Raw genomic sequence first — 25,731 nt, forward strand, 5'->3', positions numbered from 1 at the left:
TGTCATATATCAGTTTCTAAATAAAATATTGTGAACTATATTTATTCTTATCATTATCTTTGTCAAAGCTGTTATACCTTTGGTTATAACACACACTCAAATTTACAAGAAAGTAAATATAAATATATATCTATAAAAAAGTAAAATAAAAAAAAATGCTTTAATCATTTCTACAGGACCAGAGGTGCCAACCATTTCACCTCTTTAACTGGCTGAGAAGTTTTAAAACACTAGTCAAACCAGACAGCAGTTGTGTATCTATGACAGAAAGCAGTTGTGTATCCATGACAGACAGCAGTTGTGTATCTATGACAGACAGCAGTTGTGTATCTATGACAGACAGCAGGGATGTCAACAACACAGTCTCCTTGTCAATACAATGTATCCATGGTGACTCTACATCCCTAGTATTTTAGATGATCTCGACACGTCACAGAGAGATACAGAAGAGCCAGGACCAGCATCACCAGACAAGTCCCAGAGTCCAAATCCAGGGTAAAGTGGTCGAGTGAAGGATGTGATGAAGGTGTGGAGGTGGGTCAGAGTGTCAGAGGAGACGCTGTAGAAGGACACAGATCCAGCAGGAAAGTCCAAAAACACACCGATTCTCTCAGAGACACAAGAGGACTGGATAAAATGTCCTCTGTTATTGTGATAGAAATGAAAACCGACTCCATCGATTATCGTCAGACTCCAGGACTCATGGTTTTCTCCAAACTCACAATCGTCGTCTCTTCTGTAGGTCACTGCGATGGAGACATCTCCTCTCCATTGCACCTCCCAGTAAGAGCGACCCACCAGACCGTTACCACACGTCAGCTGTGCAAAGTGGTAAAGTCCCACTGGTCTGTCCAGATGGTGGATCTTCAAACGTTCCACCGTCCTGTTGTTGTTGGTCAGTAGGAGGCACTGGTGTGCACTGTTTGGGTCCAGAGTGAGGCGATGGAAATCTGATGGAGAGAATAATTGAATGAAGCAGCAGCGCTCCCAAGTGTAAGAAGACGGACTAAACAATAGAGAAAAGTGGACCAGACTTTAAGGGCTCAATAATTGTGTTAAAATCTTTGACGAACTCACACTTGAGAAGTCCAGGTCTCAACCTCTGCTCTCCACCATGGTCTGCCCTGGAGGAAGAAACACAGAATGATTTGTCTTCAGTGGGTCAATTGTCTCCCTCATGCCTTCACCGGTGTCACAAGGAGAGTTAGGGTTCATTTACTCTGAGCTCTGTCCAAACCTAAGAGTCTCCAGCCTCCAGTCGGGACTCTTCAGCCCAGCAGACAGCTGCTCCAGTCCTGCTACTCCGGTATGATTGTAGCTCAGGTCCAGCTCTCTCAGATGAGACGGATTGGACCTCAGAGCTGAGGCCAGAGAAGCGCATCCTTCTTCTGAGATCATACACCCTGACAGACTGTAGGAAACATCCTTCACTCTGAGAACTGTATGGAGCTTAAAAGACCAGCAGTGAAGAGAAAACTGACCTGAGAGTCTCCAGGTGACAGTGTGGACTCTGCAGTCCAGCACACAGAAGCTTCACTCCAGAGTTAAGGAGGTTGTTGTCACTCAAGTCCAGTTGAGTCAGACTGGAGGATGGAGAGTTGAGAACTGAGGACAGATGTGTGCAACTTCTCTCTGACAGTCCACAATGTGTCAGTCTGTGAAAGAGAGAGGTTCATCAAGATCTTCTACGAACACACGGTCTGTCTCAAGACCTCATGTCAAATCGCTTTATTAAAATGCTGACAAAGATTAAAAACATAAAAATTAAAAAATAAATAAAAAATAATAATTAATCTCATTTTTATTATGACTTAAAAATTGCTGGCAAAAGTCCTTTGCTTGAATTTGTTTCTTTAAAATGAATCATTAAAGTAGATCACACACTTCATTTACAATATGTTGTATCTGAGGTTACTTCCAAGTGTTAAGTTTCCACCAAAGGGGTGATTATTGCTGTGTTCTTTTGTATAGATCACAAGAAACCATAAATAAAACACGGTCTGTATAAAGTCCTTTATGATAACACAGCAAACAAACAAGTATAATGTATATTTATATAATTTCAACAGATCAAATCAAATTTAAAGTAAACTTAAAGCAATAATACATAAATATGATAATGACTGTGGTTAATTAATCACCATTTGTTAATCTTACATGTCTACTTTGTCAGACTTAATGTTTCAACAGTGGAAATGTATTGAACATTTAACCACAGGAGTGACCAAACTTTATTCAAAATGGGACACTTTTTTATTTTTGGTAAAATACATTGAATTTGAATTGAAACACGCAAACATAAACATATTCCAACTGTTCTTAATCTTAAATTTAAAACATGAATTTGGTCTTGGGTTTTCTTAATGTGCATTATTCTTGCTTTTTCATTTAGTTTATGTCACGGTAAACAGTGTTGCTTAGAGCCTTAAGAAATATAATTAAGGGACAAAAATGGTCCTCAACGAGCACTTGGACACACCATGTCTTACAAGAGAAAGGTTTTTCTACTCGTTATCTTGTTTGTTTTTTCCGGCAGAAAACCGGTTTACAACATATTGAGTTTTGGCCGCTATATCTACGGTATATCAGTGGTCTGTTTTCTGACCTGAGAGAGTCCAGATGACAGTGTAAACTGTCCAGTCCAGCACACAGAAGCTTCATGCCAGAGTTAAGGAGGTTGTTGTCACTCAAGTCCAGTTGAGTCAGACTGGAGGATGGAGAGCTGAGAACTGAGGACAGAAGTGAACAACTTCTCTCTGAAAGTCCACAGTGTCCCAGTCTGTAAAAGAGAGTTTCATCAAGAATAAAAATACGGAATATTCATCATTCACATTGTACGTAAATGAAGGCTGAACAGACCTTTGGTCTGCCTGGTCCTTAATCACAAAAGTTCAACATTTATTTACTTATATGAAGTTCCTCAAGTTTCCATGTTAACTGTAACTCACCATAGACTTCTTCTGGATGCAAAATAGACATATAGACATGAAGGCAAACACTGGATTTTTTGGAGCTATTTCTAGGCATGCAACCATAATGCCACTAACTGCTCATAGAACTTACCTGGAACCTGGTTCTAATAATGTACATTAGTCTTCTTGGTCAATAACCTAATATTACATTTTTTTTTCTTTAACCTGATTGCGGCAAAAGATTTTAAAATCCCAATAAAAATGATCCTGAGGGCTATTCCAAATGAGAATACCATTTCTGTTGGATCTCCATCAAACAGAATGGACATATAGTGTGACTGCTGTCTGGATTGGGCTATGTGATTGACAAAAGCCTTTTCATTCCATCTTTAAAAGGCACACTGCGTCCTAAACTAAACTATAGGGATATCGACTGAACGTTGGGCAATGCCTCTTTATGTCTGCGATGGCTGCTCTTATAGTAGAAAATGGAATATAGAAACATTACACAGAAGACAAAATAACAATAATATTTCATATAAACAATGTACAGTATAGATGTGAGGTCCAGTATTGGTTTCTTTATACATACATGCTTCAGTTATCTTACCCAAGAATCTCTATTTGGCAGTCTGGACTCTTCAGCACAGCAGACAGCTGCTCCAGTCCTGCTACTCCGGGATGATTGTAGCTCAGGTCCAGCTCTCTCAGATGAGACGGATTGGACCTCAAAGCTGAGGCCAGAGAAGCGCATCCTTCTTCTGAGATCATACACCCTGACAGACTGTAGGAAAAATCCTTCACTCTGAGAATGTTAGGAACCAAAAGGATCAGTAGTGAAGAGAGAACTGACCTGAGAGTCTCCAGGTGACAGTGTAAACTCTCCAGTCCAGCACACAGAAGCCTCAGGCCTGAATCCTCCAGCTCATTGTCCTTCAAGTCCAGTTGAGTCAGACTGGAGGATGGGGAACTGAGAACTGAGGACAGAAGTGAACAACTTCTCTCGGACAGTCCACAATGTCTCAGTCTGTGAACGAGAGGAGTTTCATCAATGCATTTTCTGCAAACTCACTGAACATAAGAAACAGTTAATTGTTTAATTTTCCTATTTGACTTTAAGGAGTTTAGTTATTTATTTATGAGAATAGTTGACTTTTTGAGTTCCCAAAGGTCTCTCTGTACCTTAGAGTCTTCAGGAGACAGCGTGGACTCTCCAGTCCAGCAGACAGAAGATTCATTCCTGAGTCAAGGAGGTTGTTGTAACTGAGGTCTAATTCAGTCAGATTAGAGGACGTAGAGTTGAGGACCGAGGAAAGAAGTGAACAACTTCTCTTTGACAGGCGACATCCTCTCAGTCTGAAAGAGAAATCAAGTATGTGGTTAGTTGATGTGTACCTCGGCTCACTAGAGATGTTTCACATTTGATCCACCTACAGGACTTTCTTTGAAGCCTTGACCACAGGCAATAGTCTCAGAAACGCCTCCTCTGAAGCCGAGTATCTGTTCAGGTCAAACATGTCCGGCTGTTCTTCAGAGGACAGTAAGATGAAGACCAGAGCAGACCACTGAGCAGGAGACAGGTCGTCTGTGGAGAGACGTCCTGATCTCAGCTGTTGTTGGACCTCTGCCACAAGAGAACTGTCCTTCAGCTCATTCAGACAGTGGAACAGGTTGATGACTCTCTCCAGAGATGCTATCTCGCTGGTCTTCTTCCTGATGTACCCAGCTATGGACTGGTTGGTACGTGAGTCACCTGCTGTTTGTCTGACCAATCCTCTCAGGAGAGTCTGGTTGGTCTTCAGTGAAAGGCCCAGAAGAAAGCGTAGGAACATGTCCAGGTGTCCGTTTGGACTCTTCAGAGCATGATCCACCGCAGTCTGGTAGAACTGTTTGTTTGACTTAAATGTGAAGATTTTCAATTTCATTTTTTGTTCTGGTTCCAGGAGGTTGACCTCACTGTTGCTGAATGTTAGGTGGACGTGTAGAGCAGCCAGAAACTCCTGAACACTCAGATGTATGAAGCAGAAGAACTTGTCCTGGTACAGTCCTCTCTCTTCTCTGAAGATTTGTGTGAACACTCCAGAGTAAACTGAGGCAGCCGTGATATCGATGCCACACTCACTCAGGTCTGTTTCATAGAAGATCAAGTTGCCTCCCTGCAGCTGCTCAAAAGCCAGTTTTCCTAGTGACTTGATCATCTTCTTGCTCTCAGGATCCCAAACTATGTCTGTCCCAGTACCTCCATGGTACTTCAGCTTCTTGACTTTGGAGTGAACCACCAAGAAGAGGATGTACATCTCAGTCAGTGTACTGGGCAGCTCTCTTGTAAATCTGTTTTTGACCATGTCCTCTAGAACTGTGGCCGCGATCCAGCAGAAGATTGGAATGTGGCACATAATGTAGAGGATTTTTGAGGTCCTGATGTGGGAGATGATGGTTTGGGTCTGCTCCTCATCTCTGGACCTCTTCCTGAAGTATTCCTCCTTCTGGAGGTCAGTGAACCCTCTTACCTCTGTTACCATGTCCACACACTCGGGAGGGATCTGGTTGGCTGCTGCAGGTCGCGTGGTGATCCACAGGCTTGCTGAAGGAAGCAAATTCCCCCTGATGAGGTTTGTCAGGAGAACATCTACTGACACAGACTCTGTAACACCCATCATGACATGACTGTTGAGAAAGTCCAGAGGTAGTCTACACTCATCCAGACCGTCAAAAATGAAAAGAACCTGGCCTTGTTTAAAGCTGCAGAGCTCTGCTTCATTGATTTCAGGGAAGAAGAGATGCAGAAGTTCCAACAAACTCAACTTCTTGTGTTTCAGCACATTTAACGCTCTGAAGCTGAAAGGAAACACGAGGTGGAAGTTCTGATGGGCCTTGTCTTCAGCCCAGTCCAGTGTCACCTTCTGTGTCAGGAGGGTCTTCCCAATGCCAGCAACACCCATTGTAAGCAGGTTCCGGATTGGTTTGTCCGTCTTAAGTGAAGTTTTAAAGAGGTCTTCTTGTCTGATGGTGGTTTCTGCTCTGCTTACTCTTCTAGCTGTAGTTTCAATCTGTCGGACCTCGTGCTGCTGGTTAACCTGGTCTGTGCCCCCCTCAATTAAATAGAGCTCTGTGTAGATCTGATTCAAAGGGGTAACATTTCCGGCTTTGGCGACCCCCTCAGACACACTATGGAACTTCTTTTGCAGCCTCCTCTTCAGTTGAAGTGCTCCACGCACTGTAGTACAACTCTCTGAATGTAAAGAAATTCAATCCGTCAGAAGATTCTTGATGGTGAATCTGTAAAATCTTCATTGATTGACTTATAGATGTGTTGCTAATGTGGGCTTCATCTTCATCATGTTAGAGATGTTAGGGTGTTCTTACGGCGCAACAGACACTCTGCCAGATCATCCTCTTCTAGGTTCCTCAAGAGGTGAACTGAAATCTGTAGGAAGGCTTCTCTGATGCTCCTGGTCGGCTCCATATCCTCTTCATTTTCTAGATGTCTTGGTTCATCTGGACTTACAACTGGCCAAACTCTGTCCAGCTCCTTCTCAATATACTGGAAGAACTCCTTCTTCAGCAACTGGAACATAATTTTAGATAAAGAAACAATCCAAATAGATAATCTTCCAAACATCAAAGACCAGAAGCTTTGAAACCCTGAAATGAGACTAAATAGGAGGAGCCTCTCCCAAGATAGACAAACCTGTTTTGTAGAGTCCAGGTGCGAGTGGTGTTGCTGACCACTGAGGAGATATGAGCTTTGAATGTCCACTCTGAGAAGAATGAGAAAATGAGGGCCAATGCCATCTACGTCAAAGGTCCCCTCCGATGCTTCCAGACAAAATACCTGCTGGAGCATTAGCTCACCTCTCCTTCGTAGACTCCAGTCCAGGTTTGAAGTCAATGGGGAAAAACATGGACCGGCTGCTCTTAAGTGACTCACAGCGGAGTTCAGGTCCTTCTGGGTCCTTGTGATGGAACCTGATGAATTTTAACTCTTACAGTTTTCTATGTTCCATTCAGTGATCATCAACTTTTGTAAATGTGAGATACTCCAAGGGCACTGTGTGACCCAAAGGGCTATTATCAATTTTGCATCAACTTCTGATATATTTTAGTATATATCATTATGGATGATGAATACATTCACCATTTATTGATCATGTCAACATTTTGGACCTACTCTCTTCCATCCTGGAGTGTCCAGTTGATAAACAAGCTGGGGTGGGCTTGAGTGAATCATTTACATTTGATTACATCTCTTATATCTATAACAGTCGTCTGTGCCTATATGACTGAAAATTGATGGTGTTGAAGTTATGAAAATCAGTGTTAATGCCATCTAAGTAGAAGGTCCCACTGATGTTTCTTGACAAAAGATGATGTACCTGCTTAAAAAGAATCTCACCTCTCCTCCGAAGACTCCATTCCAGGTTTAAAGTCAATGGGGAAAAACATGGACCGGTTGCTCTTTAGTGACTCATAGCAGGGTTCCGGATTGTCTGGGTCCTTGTGATGGAACCTGATGAAATCGCAACAAATCAAATCCACAATGTAAAGTTTGAACATCCCAACAACCTTAGGTGGTTAAACCATGTGTAGGGTCTCCCATGACAAACAGGTCCTTTGTCAGGTACCAGGTTCAAAGCCATCTAAGTAAGGGTTCCCCCAATGCTTCCTGGCAAAAGGTGATGTACCTGCTGACACATCAGCTCACCTCTCTTCTGAAGACTGCTGTCCAGGTTTGAAATCAATGGGGTAAAACATCGACCGGTTGCTCTTCAGCGACTCACAGCAGAGTTCAGGTCCTTCTGGGCCCTTGTGATGGAACCTGATGAAATCACAACATAATTATTTGATGTATTCCTGGAAAATGTCTCTGGGGACATGGAAACCGAACAACATCCTAGCCTTGATACACGATCCAGGCTCTGGTAGCTTCAAGATCTGCTCAAGCTGGATACTCTTTTCCACTCTGGAGTGTCCCGGGGACAACAAGCTTAGGTAGGCTTGCGTGAACCATTTACGTTGGATTGTATCTCAGCTTTATGAAAGAGTAGCTTCCCTTTGTCTTAAGATTTGGGGATGGTTAGCAACTCTTTCTATGCTTATATGATTAACAATGTATGTTGTTGCCTAACAGCAGTTCAGTGGGTTTTCTCTTTCTGGAATCATTGATCAAATACGAAAAGTGATCCTCCACAAGAGAAATGTCTTGTCCAGGTTGGAGGAGAGATCGTGCCTCAGGCGAAAGACTCTCAGTATCTTGATACATGTTTATTTGAGGCTAAAATGGAACATAAGACAGATTGCTGCAGCAGCAAGTCTCAGTAAGAGCTCTGTAACTACTCTCACTTTAGACATTATCTTTTGATAGAGACAGAAGGAACAAGATCACAGATTCAAGCAGCAAAGGCTTTTTAGAGCTAAGGTGAGGAGCACATTAGTTCAGTAAAGTGAAAGTTGAACCACTGCTCATTCACATGGAGAGAAGCCTGTCCAGGTAGCTCAGATATCTTTTTAGGATTCCTGGACCTCTCCCTAGACAAGCTAAACTGTAAGGAGTATCCTATGGCTTTCAAATGCCTCCTATATTTAGAACGTTTATGGTCAATTTAATGTCACTGCCTAATTTATCTTCAATAGCTAGGGATTAACCAGCTACTAATTCATAGAATATAACAAAAAGAAAAAGCATTTCGAGTTAAAAAAAAAAAAGACTCATTGGTTCTGAGGAATTCGGTGCACCGTGGTTTCATTTACTACTAGAGCAGCCGATCGAGAACTACTCAACAGAATTTAATGTTATGTCGGTTTGAAGGCCTACATAGTTGATGTTTCTCTCTGATGATCCAGCTCCAGATGCTAATCCAGGTCCAGCACTGTCCACACCTTCACCTGTATGCACAAACACAAAAAACACACTGCTTAGGAAAGAATGAATAAAATAAAATCGAAGTGAGTACAGTTTGAAATACTACTTTAATAGAATCCAGATGTACAATAGATGTTCTGTAACTATACCTCTAAAGACCTCTGGGTTCCTGGATGTTTAGAGAATACTATATATGTACGTGAGTCAACATTATTGCCTACTCGGCAAAATTATCTTCACACTCACTATACTTATGAATGTGAGCCAATGGAGAGTATTTATAAAATTTGTCAACGATTTACGAGGTATTTATAACACAATGGAATCCTGGGAAGAGTTTGTCTCTTTGTGTTTAGCCATGAAGTACGATCTTTAGTTCTATGTTTCCTGAAGCAAAGCTGTAAACATTGAGTGTACTGCACTTACCTTAGCTGCGGTAAAATATTACCACCACGACATCAGAAGAGTAGGTAAATCAGAAGGCCCTTATCTTTATAGCACTCCCTGATCCGAAGTCCTTAACGTAATAGACGCATATTCTTTTCTGAGACCGTTTTAAAAACCACTCAAATAATGTTCATTCTTAGGCTTTTTGCACTTTACGTTATTTATATGCTTCCTCTAGATAAAAGAGTCACTGACCTGTGAGCAGTTTCCCTCTCCTCTGTCGAGCGTATCTGAGCTTCCTTTGACAAGAATACTGTATAACATGATCGGAAAGTCCACCTGCTGACTCAGTAATCAAAGTGAATGACTGATAAGCAAGTGTTGGCCAATATACTCAGTTAAAACTTCCACACACATTCTGATCAGTCACCATCGATCCCTCCTTAACTTGCTTTTCCCGCTGGCTTTTACATGATCCAGATTTTAAAACCCAAACTTTATTTTCACAAACGTTTCAGCTACTTTGGTTTAGCTACTTTGACGTTAATAACTACTGTACTTTTACAGCTAGTTCAGCTACTGCAGCAGCTATAATCCATGTTTATTGCTATTACGAGAAACTACTTTATCTGCTGATGTTAACAGCAATTCTCTGAAAGAGGTGCTGGTATTTCTTCTCTTACCATCTTTTTACACTACTGGCTACATCATGCAATAGTACTAGCACTACAAGTAACCCTATATTGGTCAGAATTACAAGTTAATATAAATGTTATTATATGTTTGAGCATTGTGGAGAGAAGAATATATGGTACAAAAGTTTTTAATTGATGAAAACTAACAACATGTCGAAGAACTTAGTACAACAACTTGGTCAAAACACTAACGTCAACATAAATATAATATCAACAAAGGCAGCGAACTCAACAACAATATTGCAATATAAACGTGTCACTGCTGTTTCAGATAAGGAACAGCAGATGGCAGCAGAGGTCCGCTGCAATTGCATCAAACTGACTGTCAATGCGAGGGAATTCTTTTTTGTACCACTGATCATGATTTCACAGTACTAGTACACAGTTCTACTGCAACTGATCATGCTTCTACCACCACAAGTACAAAACTACACATTACTGCTCTAATTCTACCACAACAGCTGAGTAAGCTCTTTTTTACTACGTTTACTACTTTTACTTTACTTTAGTGATTTTGCTGGTGACACAAATACTGCCAACTCCTGACTTTTACAACGACACTGTCTACTATAAGCATATCATCTACGAACATCTATTTTAAGTCCTGCAGCATATGAGTACCTCAACTAAACCTATACCTTTAAACCTTTTTATTCATTGCAATGCTGTGTTTTGTTGTGCGCCAGTGGATCTTTCTCTGGAGTGACTCTCTGGATTCACCTCTGACTCCACGACCCTGACGGAGACACTGCAGACACACTAACATGACATGAGCGTCGCACAACTGACACCTGAGCTGACGACACCGCAACAACACACACATGTCAACTTGTCCAAGTGTTAATTACCGCGGGCAGACACAAACAAGTGTTGTTGAGTGGGAGTGTGACACACACACACACACACAGATAGGACTCTGACAGAGCACAAATGAGGAGGAAGAACGAGATGACAGGTGGCGCCGACGTTCCAACATCACTGTCAACGCTATTTTCAGCAACAACATGGCCGCCGCCAAATCAGCTGCCATGACGAGTGGGCACAGAAGTACTACTACTATTGATGCTACTGCCAAAATACTTTGACTGATACTTTCGCTTAAATACTTCAACCGTACTACTGTAATTTCTTAAATACTTCTACTACTATTACTGCTAATGTTGCTGCTACTTAAATACTTCCTCTGAATACCATCACTCGTGCTGTTGCTTAAATACTGCTTCTACTACTATTTAAGTATTGCTACTTCTACTGCCATTGCAATTTAAATACAACTGCTAGTAAAATACTGCTACTACTAATACCATTACTGCGAAGAATGGCACTGTTAGCTATTAGCTATTAGCTAAGCCAGCCTCTCTTTGCTCCTCGTAACTAAGTGGTGAATGAAATCAATCCAACTATCAGATTAAGCACAACTACTGCAAGTAGTAGAACTAGTACTTATTATATATATATATATATATATATATATATATATATATATTGTATATTTCATCAATTCATGCAGTTGATTAAAAACTTCTCAAACAAAAATATACTACTACAGCTCACTGGCTCACACACATTGTCGGAGATACACACAAACTTCCTCGTTCTTACTCTCCCAGACAAACACACACTCTCTCTAACACACACACACACACACACGTACACACAGACTTTCACGCTCCTTCCTACACACACACTTAAGTGTAGTTTATATTTGAGCCATGTTTATCCACATGTTTATTTCCATCCCTCTCTACATTGACACGTATCACTTACAAACACACTTCCATGTCACACTTACAAACACACTTTGTCAGAAATGACATCATCGCTCGTGAACACAATGTCCTCCGTCCTGGTGTTTAGCTAACGGAGCCTCTCAGCGGGTCGTCCCGGGTGTCCCCCCTTCAACCTCACACTGTGTGATTTAAAGCTCGCTCTGCCATTTTTTACTGACGCAGCTGAGGTGCTCGTGGTCGCCCCCCTCAGACCACATCTGCCACACATCTGGAAGTGTGCGACCAGTATTTTGTGAGTCAATTTGTTTGAAGTTATAGACCTGGCATCTGGACATATTCATGAGAAGTGTGTGTGTGTGTGTGTGTGTGTGTGTGTGTGTGTGTGTGTGTGTGTGTGTGTGTGTGTGTGTGTGTGTGTGTGTGTGTGTGTGTGTGTGTGTGTGTGTGTGTGTGTGTGTGTGTGTGTGTGTGTGTGTGTGTGCGTTTGAATACACTTGCAAAAAACATGCACATCTAAGCTAGCTTAGCAATTATTTTCCTGAGACAGTTTGTTGTACGACTGATGGTGTTTTGGAAATGCTCCTCACAGATCTTTGCATCCACGCGCTGGTGGAGCTTCTAGCAGCATGATGCAAATGTCAGATTTGGGCATGGGGGGTTAGGGGTCGTCGGGGGACATCATCAACACGATCATCATTAGCACAGAAGGGTAATTGGCGCGGCGTGGGCCCCATGTTTGGGTCTCTGACGGGCGTCTTCTCTGCATTATTCATCTGTGCCTCCTCTCCGGCCGGGCCAGAGGAGCCCAACTCATTTATTATAGATGTGTGATTGTTGCTCGAACGCAGGTCCACCCAGTAAGACCCTGGACCAGAACCCGGGTCGCACGGCCGGGCACTTTATTCTTATGTTTTCCAGCCGACCTGAACGCTCCATGGTGTTGACTTCTTCCTCCAAGAGCAGAGAAACACATCTGTGTCGAGTTTTGCAAATACAATTTTAGTTCTCACAAACACTCTGGAATGTGAAAGCACAACATCGCCGCCTGAAGGTTGCTCTACGATGAGCGCTAACCAGGCGCGACAGCAAGAGAAACTTTAGAGCCAGAACTCTAGCAAAACATTAGCTATCTGTACAACAGTTTGACAGTTTAGTGAAACAGCGCCAAAACAAAACAACTTCACAACTTTCACTAACACTGCAACAACTTTTATCAGAGCAGAATCACAACTTTACAGAAATAGCGACAGAACCATACCAACGTGCTAGTACTGACATAAGTATTACTGAAGTAATACACAAACATTAGAACTAACTGTACTACTGAAATTACACCAGAGTACAGATGTCCTGCTACCATCACATACAGTAATGTGTAATACTACCACTAGCGATCATATGGCTATTATTACAATACTACTTAACTTCAGATTCTGAATATTTATGTTCAGCTGATTATTTATCAGCTCCAACAGATGTCAATAGTAGTACATAGTTAAAAACTATAAATCAAACCTAAATCTACTAGCACTTGAAGTGATACGTCTACTAATATCGAATCGAATCGTGATACTGCTTCGACTACTACATATACTATTTGTGTTGCAATACTTGTACTACTAGTGAGGTAAATGCTTGGATACTACAGGAAAATATACAGATGATAGACTACTTACATTAATTACTCTCAAGTACTATTGGTGAAATGGCTACTGTGTTAATACAACACATAATATTGGCAGTAAAACATACACATTATAAAACTGCCTCTTGTTTTAACAAATACTACATAACTAATGATGAATCCAATTATAAAGTAAAAAACAAGTAATAGTAGTTGTAATTTTAAAATATTTCAGAGTAATACTGTCGAAATAAACTGACGTTCTACGTAAGGGATATTTTTTTTAAATAAATGTTAGACAGGGCCAGGGTTTCTCGGTTGATCCACGTAAACGTAAACAAAAGCCGTTAAGACGGAACCAGAGAATCAGATACTCTTGCTCCAGATCCCACTCAAATACTTCTCGTGGTAAAGGTCAGTTCTCGACGGTGAAAAGTCAATCCCCGCGTGCCTGCCACCGGCCACGGACCTCCCTCCTCCAGCCCTTCTCGCTCCTCATTACTCTGACTCCTCATCTACCTCTGACCGTCCGGGCAGATCCTCGCTGCAGGCGCTCCAGGGCTGAACCCACCAGAACCAGACGTACCTGGAGCCACAGTAGCGCGTCATGACAACACCCGCCAGCAGAGGTCAGTGTTGCCTCAAGATTCAGCAGATTTGAGTCCATAGAACTACACCAGGTGACGGAGAAACGCGGAGTACGACCTTAGTTAGAAAACAGATATAGTAAATAAATTCAGATAAAATGTACATTTAAAAAAAAAAATGTTTATCAAATATTTACTGGCGAGGTATTCGTTAAAATCGTAGAAGGTGCGAAGACAAAAGGTATAATAAGAGAAATAATGTTCACGAAGAGGATTGTGGGTCGATCAGGAGAAGGCGACACGGAGGGGGGGTGTAGAGTGATTAACATGGGTGTTAATTAGCGGGTCGTCAGCACGAGCGAGGCTAACGAGAAGCCCCATAAACACACAGCAGCAGTAAAGCACACACATAATTAAACACACATGCAGATAACAAAAACACACATTTCACAAGAAGAAATATACAACAATGATGAGACACACTTTTCAAAGCAAACACAACAGAGGGAAGCTACACACAAGTGCACAACCAACATATTAATATGTACAGTTTACACACATGCATGTAGAAAATAAATACAAACACATGATAGCACAACATAAATATGCACAGATAGAAAAATTAAAATTAAAATGGTTGAAATGTTAATAGACAAACACAACCTAAATGAGCACACACAAAGTATGAACACAAAAATGAAACGTTCAAACACAGCATGAAACACAAACATGCATGTGCATGCTTACAAGAAAAAACATTGAAATGTTTTTGTTTTTTAAAAAAAAACGTTAACCACACAGCAGACATCAAAGTAAACGTTTAACATAAGATCCTGAACAATACAGATGCAAAATAACAATATTCTAAAACAAAGTGATATTAATCTAATGAGACAACTAACAGAAAAATTAAATACATAGAACATAAACAAAAAACTTTTTTTTCATAGCCCTACCAAAATAATAAACACAAAATAGACACAATAAATATTATACATAATAATCATGATAATAAACATAGCTCACATGCACAATAAATAAATACATTTTTAAAAACTGTAAGATGACGTAATGAACGCAAACATGCTTTGAGAAATATAACAATACACACATGTTTGTTTAATTAAATGAAAACTCACAAAATGTAAATAGATGAAAACAAAAATACATGCATTTAGGAATTAATAACACTATGTGACATCACCCTAAAAAATGCATTTAATTAAAAAAACAACACAATATATAAACATAAATACACAATATATATAATGAACACAAAATGTTCACAATATAAACCACATTACAATATAAAAAATATAAATTCAACATATTATTGGTACAACACTGTCACAGAAACACAAACGCATGCAAATAATAAGAGGCAAGAAGTAAAAAGAAATGTAAAAAATCAAAAACAGACACACACCACAAATGGACCTGTGAGCACCTGTGCAAAACACACACACGCACACGCACACACCCCCCCCCCCCCCCCCACCACACACACACACACACACACAAACAAACACACACCTATGGTAACAGATAAAACTGATACAAAAGGATGAAGTTGAGAAGCTTTGACATAAAAATGCTCGAAAATAAAAACACAAACATCTGCACACATTCAATCAAATCCCCACATGATTACAACAGATTATTAACACAATAGTGAAAAATATACTTACAAATATTAAGAAAACTAAAAACACAACCACAAACATAAACACGACTACAAAGCACAGGAAAAACATGAACAAAGAGAGATTAGAGAGATTAGAACACACACACACTGGCACACAATTTTAATAAAGAAACAAGTTTCCAAGCTCTGTGTGAGTGCGTTTGTGTGTGTGTGTGTAGGTATGTGTGTCTGCAGGTGTGAGTGTGTATACAACCTCCTAATTAGCATCAAATGTTAATCGCTCTCTACCAGTCTCTTTCTATTTTCTTCCCTCTCTCTCTCATAACCCCATTTCTTTATTCCTTCCTTTTTTTTCTCTGCTTCTTCCCTCCATCTTTTTCATCCCCTCCATCTCACTACCCTCACTTTATATCCTTCCCCCTCCTCCCCTTCATGTCTCGTACCTTCAGTAAACGAAGGACTAGCCTGGCATACATGGAGACCCCACTGTTGATCACGTGAGAAAGGAAAAGAGTAAAAGCGTCGCTCCGAGTCTCTGCTGAGGATCAACAAGCTGCAGCAACATCATCAATCTCAGAGAAGAACAGGCGGCGATCAAGAGCGCAACTGCCACCTCATAAATAAAAGCAGAAGCAGCTTTACAGGACTTCTGGGAGCTCTGGCAGCAAGTAAATATAATCTCTGGTTGTTATCGTCACAATCTGTGACAAAATCACTCTGTTAGTGACACACACACACCTACAAACACAGTGCATCCACAGTAAAGCTCCTGGATGGATGATGGTCAGTCAAGTCACACAAGAACAAACTTTCACAAACCGGATGTGAACATATCCCTTGTAGCAACTCTCTCCTGGACAGGTGCGCCCCGGGTCTCCCTGATCCCTTAATCTTGAATCATAATTTCAGCCACTACCTTAGGTCATCTGCTGTTTGTAAGCGGTGCAAACTTAAATCCGCCCTCTAGCCTCTGAGGCGCCCCCTGACCACTCGCCCTCGCGGTGCCATGGTTATCTGTCCGGGTTATTAGCATAACCTGCCACCTCTGGTCCGATCCGATCTCTCTGTCAGGAGACAGAAACCATAACCTTCATAGGACTTCATATTTGGTTGAAAGAATAGACCAAAGTGGGATAAGAGAAGTTGGGTTTTGTCTGGACCAGGGCCTACTTAAGAGCTTTAACAGTCTAGCACTTGTTGGTTGCTCACCAACTCTGTGACTTAAAGAGAGCTCCTCCAGCCAAGCAGCCTGTTGATTTCGCTGATCACCTTTTTTTAAGATGTAAGCCTCCTGGACCTCTCCTTCATGTTCCTGGAATGTTCAGTTGGGAGGATACCACGGAAGTGACGGAGAGACTATTTTTCTGATTTCCCAGGATAGCTGGAGGATTAGGGGCTAATTGCTTTGGTTGCTGCTTCATAAACCCAACCTCAGATCAGCTGAGGAAGCTAGATAGATGTACAGTATATGGATGGTCGTTTTTGAGTCATCGCCGTCGCCGTCGCCGTCGCCGTCGCCGTCGCCATCGCCATCGCCATCGCCATTCTCATGGCCATCGCCATCGCCATCGCCTTCACCATCGCCATCGCCATCGCCGTCGCCATCGCCATCGCCATCGCCATTCTCATGGCCATCGCCATCGCCATCGCCTTCACCATCGCCATCGCCATCGCCATCGCCATCGTCATCGTCATCGCCTTCGCCTTCGCCTTCGCCTTCGCCATCGTCATCGCCTTCGCCTTCGCCTTCGCCTTCGCCATCGCCATCGCCTTCACCATCGCCGTCGCCGTCGCCATCGCCATCGCCATCGCCATCGCCATCGCCATCGCCATCGCCATTCTCATGGCCATCGCCATCGCCATCGCCTTCACCATCGCCATCGCCATCGCCATCGTCATCGTCATCGCCTTCGCCTTCGCCTTCGCCTTCGCCTTCGCCTTCGCCTTCGCCATCGCCATCGCCATCGCCATCGCCTTCACCATCGCCATCGCCATCGCCATCGCCATCGCCATCGCCATCGCCATCGCCATCTTCATGGCCATCGTCATCGTCATCGCCATCGCCTTCACCATCGCCTTCGCCATCACCATCGCCATCGCCATCGCCATCACCATCACCATCACCATCACCATCACCATCGCCATCGCCATCGCCATTGTCATCGTCATCGTCATCGTCATCGCCATCGCCATCGCCATCGCCATCGCCATCGCCTTCACCATCGCCATCGCCATCTTCATGGCCATCGCCATCGCCTTCACCATCGCCATCGCCATCGCCTTCACCATCGCCATCGCCTTCACCATCGCCATCGCCATCGCCATCGCCATCGTCCATCGCCATCGCCATCGCCATCGCCATCCTCATCGCCATAGCCATCCTCATGGCCATCGCCATCGCCTTCACCATTGCCATCGCCATCGCCATCGCAATCGCCATCGCCATCCTCATCGCCATCGCCATCCTCATGGCCATCGCCATCGCCTTCACCATTGCCATCGCCATCGCCATCGCCATCGCAATCGCCATCGCCATCGCCATCGCCATCGCCATCGCCATCGCCATCGCCATCGCCATCGCCATCGCCATCTCCATCCTCATCGCCATCGCCATCCTCATGGCCATCGCCATCGCCTTCACCATTGCCATCGCCATCGCCATCGCAATCGCCATCGCCATCGCCATCGCCATCGCCATCGCCATCGCCATCGCCATCGCCATCGCCATCGCCATCGCCATCGCCATCTCCATCGCCGTCGCCGTCGCCGTCGCCGTCGCTGTCGCTGTCGCCGTCGCCGTCGCTGTCGCTGTCGCCATCGCCATCGCCATCGCCATCCACAACGCCATAGCCATCGTCGTCGCAGTCGCCATCGCAGTCGCCATCGCCATCGCCATCGCCATCGCCATCGCCATCGCCATCATCATCGCCATCATCATCGTCATCGCCATCGCCATCACCATCGCCATAATCATGGCCATCGTCATGGCCATCAGATCGCCATCGTCATCGCCATCGCCATCGCCATCGCCATCGCCATCGCCATCGCCATCGCCTTTACCATCGCCATCGCCATCGGCATCGCCATCCACATCGCCATAGCCATCGCCATCGCCGTCGCCATCGCCGTCGCCATCGCCATCGCCATCGCCATCGCCATTTCCATCCACATCCACATCCACATCGCCATCGCCATCGCCATCATCATCGCCATCATCATCATCATCGCCATCACCATCGCCATCATCATCGCCATCACCATCGCCATCGCCATCGCAATAGCCATCGTCATCGCCATCCACATCGCCATAGCCATAGCCATCGCCATCGCCATCGCCATCGCCATCGCCATCGCCATCGCCATCGCCATCGCCATCGCCATCGCCATCGTCATCGCCATCGCCATCTCCATCCACATCACCATCTTCATGGCCATCGCCATCGCCTTCACCATCGCCATCGACTTCGCCATCGCCATCGCCATCGCCTTCGCCATCGCCATCGCCATCGCCATCGCCATCGCCATCGCCATCGCCATCGCCATCGCCATCGCCATCGCCATCGCCATCGCCTTCACCATCGCCATCGCCATCACCATCGCCATCTTCATGGCCATCGCCATCGCCATCGCCATCGCCATCGCCATCGCCTTCACCATCGCCATCGCCATCGCCATCACCATCCATATCATCATCGCCATCATCATCGTCCTCGCCATCATCATCGCCATCATCATCATCATCGCCATCACCATCCATATCATCATCGTCCTCGCCATCGCCATCACCATCGCCATAATCATGGCCATCGTCATGGCCATCAGATCGCCATCGTCATCGCCATCGCCATCGCCTTTACCATCGCCATCGCCATCCACATCGCCATAGCCATAGCCATCGCCATCGCCATCGCCATCTCCATCCACATCGCCATCGCCATCGCCATCGCCATCGCCATCGCCATCGCCATCGCCATCGCCATCACCATCGCCATCATCATCACCATCATCATCATCATCGCCATCACCATCGCCATCATCATCGCCATCATCATCGTCATCGCCATCGCCATCACCATCGCCATAATCATGGCCATCGTCATGGCCATCAGATCGCCATCGCCATCGCCATCGCCATCGCCATCGCCATCGCCATCGCCATCGCCATCGCCATTGAAATGGCCCTCCTCACCGTCACCATCACCGTCATCATCATTATCAACATTTTTGTTATCCCCATCATTCTCATCGTCATCATCAATCTTAAGTACCATTAGACACCACTTTTCAAACTCCTGAGGATCCATATAGAAATTAGCATTAGCACAGCAGCGTGCACACATACACACTTTTCTTATATGACAGACGTGTACAAATGTGTTAAGATAGTTGAAGGTCACAGTGACATTGAGACAATCACACTAATGAAAATAAATGATGGGCACTGTGTGTATAAGTGCACGTCAGAGTATGTGTGTAGAAGAATCATGAGAATGATCTAGAATTAGTGATTTATAATACGTCAGATTAATGCCGAACAAACAAAAAAAGAGACACACAAAGTGGTTAGAAGAAAAATGGATCAGTGACATCATCTTGTGAGTAGTCGAGTCATTCTTTCTGCTTCCTCCTCTGAGGGCCACGATCACATGATCGCAGACAACACACACACACCTGGTTCGTCAACAAGCAGCTGGCAGCATTCCAAACAACCTCACCCACTGGGGGAGTAGATGGGGGCGGCGGAGGGGGGATGACTCTGATGTCTCCCATCATCAGCCCCCGACCGCTGCTGCTAATAGACCCTTCACATACTCTCAACTCTATCTATGTACTATTGGAGACGTGCCGACAATGCATGTGTGTGTGTGTTTGTGTGTGTGCATCATCTTTATTGCTAGTTGTTGACATGGATCCCTTTAGCCCTTAACAGAAGCCAGCAGGAGGCTAAGCTGCTAACCACACTGACTCAAACACACACTTGTACACAGCAGTCGAGAGGCATTATTCAGCAGGTCAACAGCCTTCCTCGCTGCTCGCTAGCATGTGTTTGTGTGTGTACAGTGTGTGTGTGTTGTGTGTGTGAGCGCTCCAGGCGAAGGCTCTCGCAGTGAAATTATGTTCTCAGACTGTTGCCCTCTTTATCCTGACAGGCGAGGAAACAGCCACAAATAAATAAGCATCTTTCTCTCTCTCCCGGCTCTCCTCTCCATCCTCGCTCTCCAGACGGGAGGCTAGAATGGTGTTTTATCGCTGCTGCGACTGGGGACCGCGGAGCCGGCGCTAGTGTGTTTGTTGTGTTTGTGCCACTTAGAAGGGAGCGTGGGAACCACACAGGGTCGTCTGAGGACAACACCGCTGGGAAAATACGTCTCTTTCGTGTTAGCGTCAGTTTACAAATAACTTTATCTGTTTTCTTTTGGGTAGAAGGAGGGAATCGTGGCAGTGGGTCGTGGATTCATGTAATCTTTATCTTCACAGCGTTGAGGTTCACATTATCCACTTCAAAAACAGGAAACTTTGAACATAAATATGCCAATACACAAATGATATATTATTTTATATTTTGTACTGACATTTACTGTAACTCATTTCTAGTAAGCTTTGGAATGATCTTCTTCTACTTCTGTGTTTGATGGATCTACTGAGTCCTTCAAGAAGCATCTTAAGACATTTCAAATGTGCAGCCTTTTTCTCAATTGTCTTGGGGCTGTTGTTTGTCTCTATGTTGTCGTGACCTTTTGTAAGTTTGTATTTTTACTGTGTATTGTTTTGATTTAAAGTGCTTTGTGACCCTGGTCTGAGAAAGGCACTTTACAAATAAAACTTAGTCAGTTACTTACTTACTAGAACCTTCTAATGGTTGGTAGGAAAGCACATGGAAAAAAACGTATAAACTTTGTCTTTTGGCTCAGCTCTTTCTTAATGACAATGGATCTTTCTATCCATCTTCAAAAAGGTCCTTCCCTTAGGCAAGAAAATCTGGTCAGTCTGACAAAAGTGAACGTGTAGTTGGTCATGGAGTCCTTTTATATTCACGAGGGTATAACTTTAAAATATTTTCAAATAAACTAGACAAATCTTAGGGAAATGGATGTTGAATACTAACATGCTTGATAGACACATATGAAATATTTTTATTTAAGTCAAACTAAAATATCACACGTACTATAACAATACTACGAAAAATGTCCAATAAATACAGGTTAAAATCTAAATTGGTCTGCCAAGAATATACATAACTTAATAATTTGGAGGTTATTTTTGTTTTAAAAAAAAAGAAAAAAAGGTATCCTCTCATCCTCAGTCATTTCAGTGATTTAAAACGATTTTCTTGTTCCTTTAGCTACCGAGGATGTAATTACTGCGTCTAGTGGCCGTTAGTATAATTGCAACACTCTATTGTCATAAAAGAACTATGATAAACATGAAACGTGACTTGACATCCAAAAAATACAAAATGTAAAAAATAGGAAAAATGAAAAAAAAAATCAATATAGTGCTGTTGAATATCCATACAGTATTGTTAAAAATATCATAGTAATATTGTCTTAGAAGAGCTGAAAACCTCTTCAAAGGCTCTACTTCAGACCGGAAGTGACGGGGGTTCATGCTGGAGTCATCTGGGGGCGTACGGATGACACTTCTGCACTATCTGCGCTTTCATTTACCCCCAAACATCAGGTCCGACCCGGCTGCAGGAGACTTCCAGGAGATTAATTAGTCCGGCTAGTCGGGGCACGAGGGCGTTGGGGAAGTCTAAAATAATAAATACAAGGGGGGGCCGATGGGTAATTAGTCCAGGCAGCAGACTCGCAGACATGGAGGACGACAGCCAAGCTCTGGAGGTGCAAGGCCCCAGTGGTGGGGGCCCACGTTTAATTAGCAGCACCATGATACCAACAGGAGCGGCGGGGGCCCCCGGGCAACCCCGGCGCTGACTGACAACCTCCAATTATAGATGCACCAAGCTGAGCGCGCCCGGACCACCTTCACGCACCTTAACGGCACCTAAACAATCCGGACCCGGCGGGCAGACGACGATCGGCGAGGCACAAATTGGCGTTTGGATTAACGGGAGGCGGCGCTGCCTGAAGGCGGCGAGGGAGTCCGACTTGCCCGGAACGTTTACAACCAGGATTAGTTTTCTGGAGGATTTAGTCTAAGCCGCGGGAACGTATGCACATTTGCTTGCTGTGGGGATGACGAGAAGACGACTTTTGTGCTTGAACCGAGCACGAGTTGATGAGGCGTCCAGGACTTGTCCTCACAAGGATCCGGGGCGGCCGCGTGAGGGCCCTCCACGCTTTGGTTTACCTCAATTCTGCAGCTAAATAAATAGCATCACCATATGCTTTAATGGACTCGATAATGGGTCAACTATAACATTATGACTACCCAACTAATATGCAACATAAAAACTATGTTGGATACCTTTATAATAATCATTAAAATTATATAAAATTGGATACATTTACACTTATAATAATAAATTAAGACGTTTTTATTTGTTCAGGCTTTTCCTTGATTTTCTGGAACTCCTGTTGTGTTATCAGTTTTATCCTGACCTTTAAACTATATACTTTATTGAATATTGTTTTGATTGTTTAAGCACGTTGTGACCCTGGTCTAGAAAAGCGCTATACAAATAAAAATTACTTACTTACTTACATTAGTTTTTTACAGTCTTTTTTTTATAATCATAAATAATACGACCACTACTGCAAATATTTATAAAAATAGAAATTATAAGAAAATAGTTTAGAGCGAGATCTGCTGCTTGATTTTAATTCCTGACGATCAACTGCTGTCTGAGGCCATGGTTCTCAGTGGGACAATCACACAATGTTTAGAGGGACTTGCTCCCCAAAACTAGATCAAACTATATAGATCTTAAGAGGAGAAATGGATAGACTTCAATTTTATGTCAATCCTGTGTTGTGCGTGAACGCTACATTGGTAAATAAAAATAAATAAATAAAAACACACACTCCTCCGATACCAAAGCTCCTCTCTTGTTGCCCTCTGAGGCCACAGCTGGTGTGAGTGTGCTGCTGTGAGGTTGTGCGCTCCACAGCTCTTGCCACCAAAACATCAAGACTTGTTTGTTTGTGCTGAATTTCTTCCTCTTGTTGGTGCAGTGGAATATTCCGGGGGAAAACATCTGTGGGAAGATTCTGCATCTGGAGGTCTGGAAACATCTGAGGCCAGGAGTGCTGTGGCAACATGAATTTTTCAATGTGACATGAGAAGCTCTGGCGCTGCTCCAGGTCTCTGACAGATGACAGTAGCTGCTCGACCAGCGACGCTTGTGTCTCCCTCTGGTCTGCCTCTTGTCTCGGCCACGGCTCCACTCCCACGTCCACTTAACAGAAAACTTCCCTAATCATTCTCCGACTTGTTCCTCAGACTTGCTGAACATTTTTTGACAAGTTCATTTTTTCAATGAAGAAAATAAACAGCTCTGTTACGCACATGATTCGACGACACACACACACACACACACACCTGGAGATCCCGACAGCTGACTCACATTAAACCCAATCAGCGTCGTCCTGACTTTGGGCAGCCGGCCTGGACTGGATCCGTCGCCGGTTATTGGAGGCGACAAATTGGACTCTTTTCACAAAAACGCAGCAATTTGCAGCGAAACGCAATTTGTCATAGCTGCACTTCGTTTGATCGGCCGTTGATCGTAAATCCGCCGCCGATTAAACGCACATGTCGCCATTAACCTCTTCAACTCACCACTAGAAACCTGGACTGGATCAAACACCACCTTAAGGTTTTCGGCCAAAAAAAGAAAACGTGAACAGCTCCTGAAAATGTCGAGATTACTGAATCATGAGACAACTCAAATAAACTTTATAATAATCATTCAAATTTGTTTAAGGAAACAACACCAAACGAATCACAACCCAATAATAATAACCCAATAATGATGGTAATATGAATAGTTGTTTTTTTTCATGACAAAAAAGTAAAATATTGTCTACTTACATTTGAAAACATTACAGATTAAAAGTAATTAAAATAATTGATCCCAATTCTGTTCTACTATTGCTTATTTTGTATGTTATGTTATCTCATTTGTTAGTGTTAAGTTTACAACACTGGCAATAAAAGTTTTTGATTCTGAACAACCACCCATTATCTGCCGCTTTTCCCTTTATGGGTATTGCGGGGGGGCTGGAGCAAGAGGCGGGGGACACCCTGGACAGGTCGCCACTCTGTCGCAGGGCACACAAAGACAGACAACCATTCACACACACACTTTATTTAGAAACATCCACAGGTATTGAGGAGGAAGCCATAGGACCGACCAGGTAAAACTGTCTGCTAGTTGACCAAAAACACCATCATTCTGGACCTCATTAGCTTGACTGCTGCCCCCGCGACCTGAACTGAGAGGGAAGAGGAAGAAAACTTGTGTTAAGAAGAATGAAAGTTTTAACATGAATCAACGTCTCCTTCTAGTCTGTGCAGAAAAACCGCCTCCGTTACATCTGCTAGCTATCATCATTTGTTACACGTTCACCAAATCAACAAAGAAAACACAACTAAAAGCTTCCACATGGCGAGGCACTCCTCCTGAGTCTAAACGGTTCTGAGTTATTCAACATTCCAGTCCACGGGATCCTGGTTCAGCCCCCCCAACACACCACTGTTCAGCATAATTTCCCTCCGAAAATAACTTGCCGAGTTGATGTGTACAAGAGGAACAACGTTTACTTTGCAAATCACTTTCACGCTCTGCCGTCGCACAATTTCCATAAACTTTGTGTCCAACGCCGCCGCTGCAAACACAATGAAGACAGTTCAAAACCTGGGACGTCGCCATGACAACAGGAGTATATGTGTATGAACCAGGGATGGAACTTAATGCAGCGTTAATATGATCACTTTAGAGAGAAGAGCTCAAAAAAAAAAAGCTATAGCTACTGAGGAATGTAACACAATCACAGACACAACTGCTGCCAAAGATACGACTAAACAACATCACAACGACATTAAAGCTTCTGACTTTTCAACATCGAAGTCGTAAACAGTCCAAGAAGCTGATCGCTGGTCCAATATTACGATGGAACTGGTCCACATTTCTTTTGGTCCTTTCAAAAACCTCCTAATTCATGTGTTCATCAGGGTGTGAATGAGGTTTTGAACAATATGATTTATGACATTATCCTGAACCTTTAACCTTTAAAATCCAAGCCAGATCTTTACAATAATGCCATGTGAAGGTTCCACCTCTGAGCGTAGTTTGAACGTCTTGCTGCATTCTTTTCATCCT

General features: G+C 43.5%; 1 protein-coding gene across 1 annotated transcript; it reads right to left on the reverse strand.

Annotated features, from left to right (window-relative positions):
* Window positions 1-396: 396 nt before the first annotated feature.
* On the reverse strand, window positions 397-13,820 carry LOC148084646 (uncharacterized). Its single transcript, XM_087785616.1, has 13 exons — window positions 13,738-13,820; window positions 7,618-7,731; window positions 7,309-7,422; window positions 6,604-6,673; window positions 6,279-6,480; window positions 4,347-6,144; window positions 4,095-4,268; window positions 3,766-3,939; window positions 2,606-2,779; window positions 1,482-1,655; window positions 1,238-1,411; window positions 1,078-1,124; window positions 397-950 (listed from the first exon to the last, which is right to left on the reverse strand). Exons 1-13 carry the CDS (start codon window positions 13,818-13,820, stop codon window positions 397-399), a joined length of 3,852 nt encoding a protein of 1,283 aa, XP_087641742.1.
* Window positions 13,821-25,731: the final 11,911 nt, after the last annotated feature.

This window comes from Callionymus lyra, chromosome 3 (genome assembly GCF_982586985.1).
Source record: "Callionymus lyra chromosome 3, fCalLyr1.hap1.1, whole genome shotgun sequence".
Classification (NCBI taxonomy): Eukaryota; Metazoa; Chordata; class Actinopteri; order Syngnathiformes; family Callionymidae; genus Callionymus; species Callionymus lyra.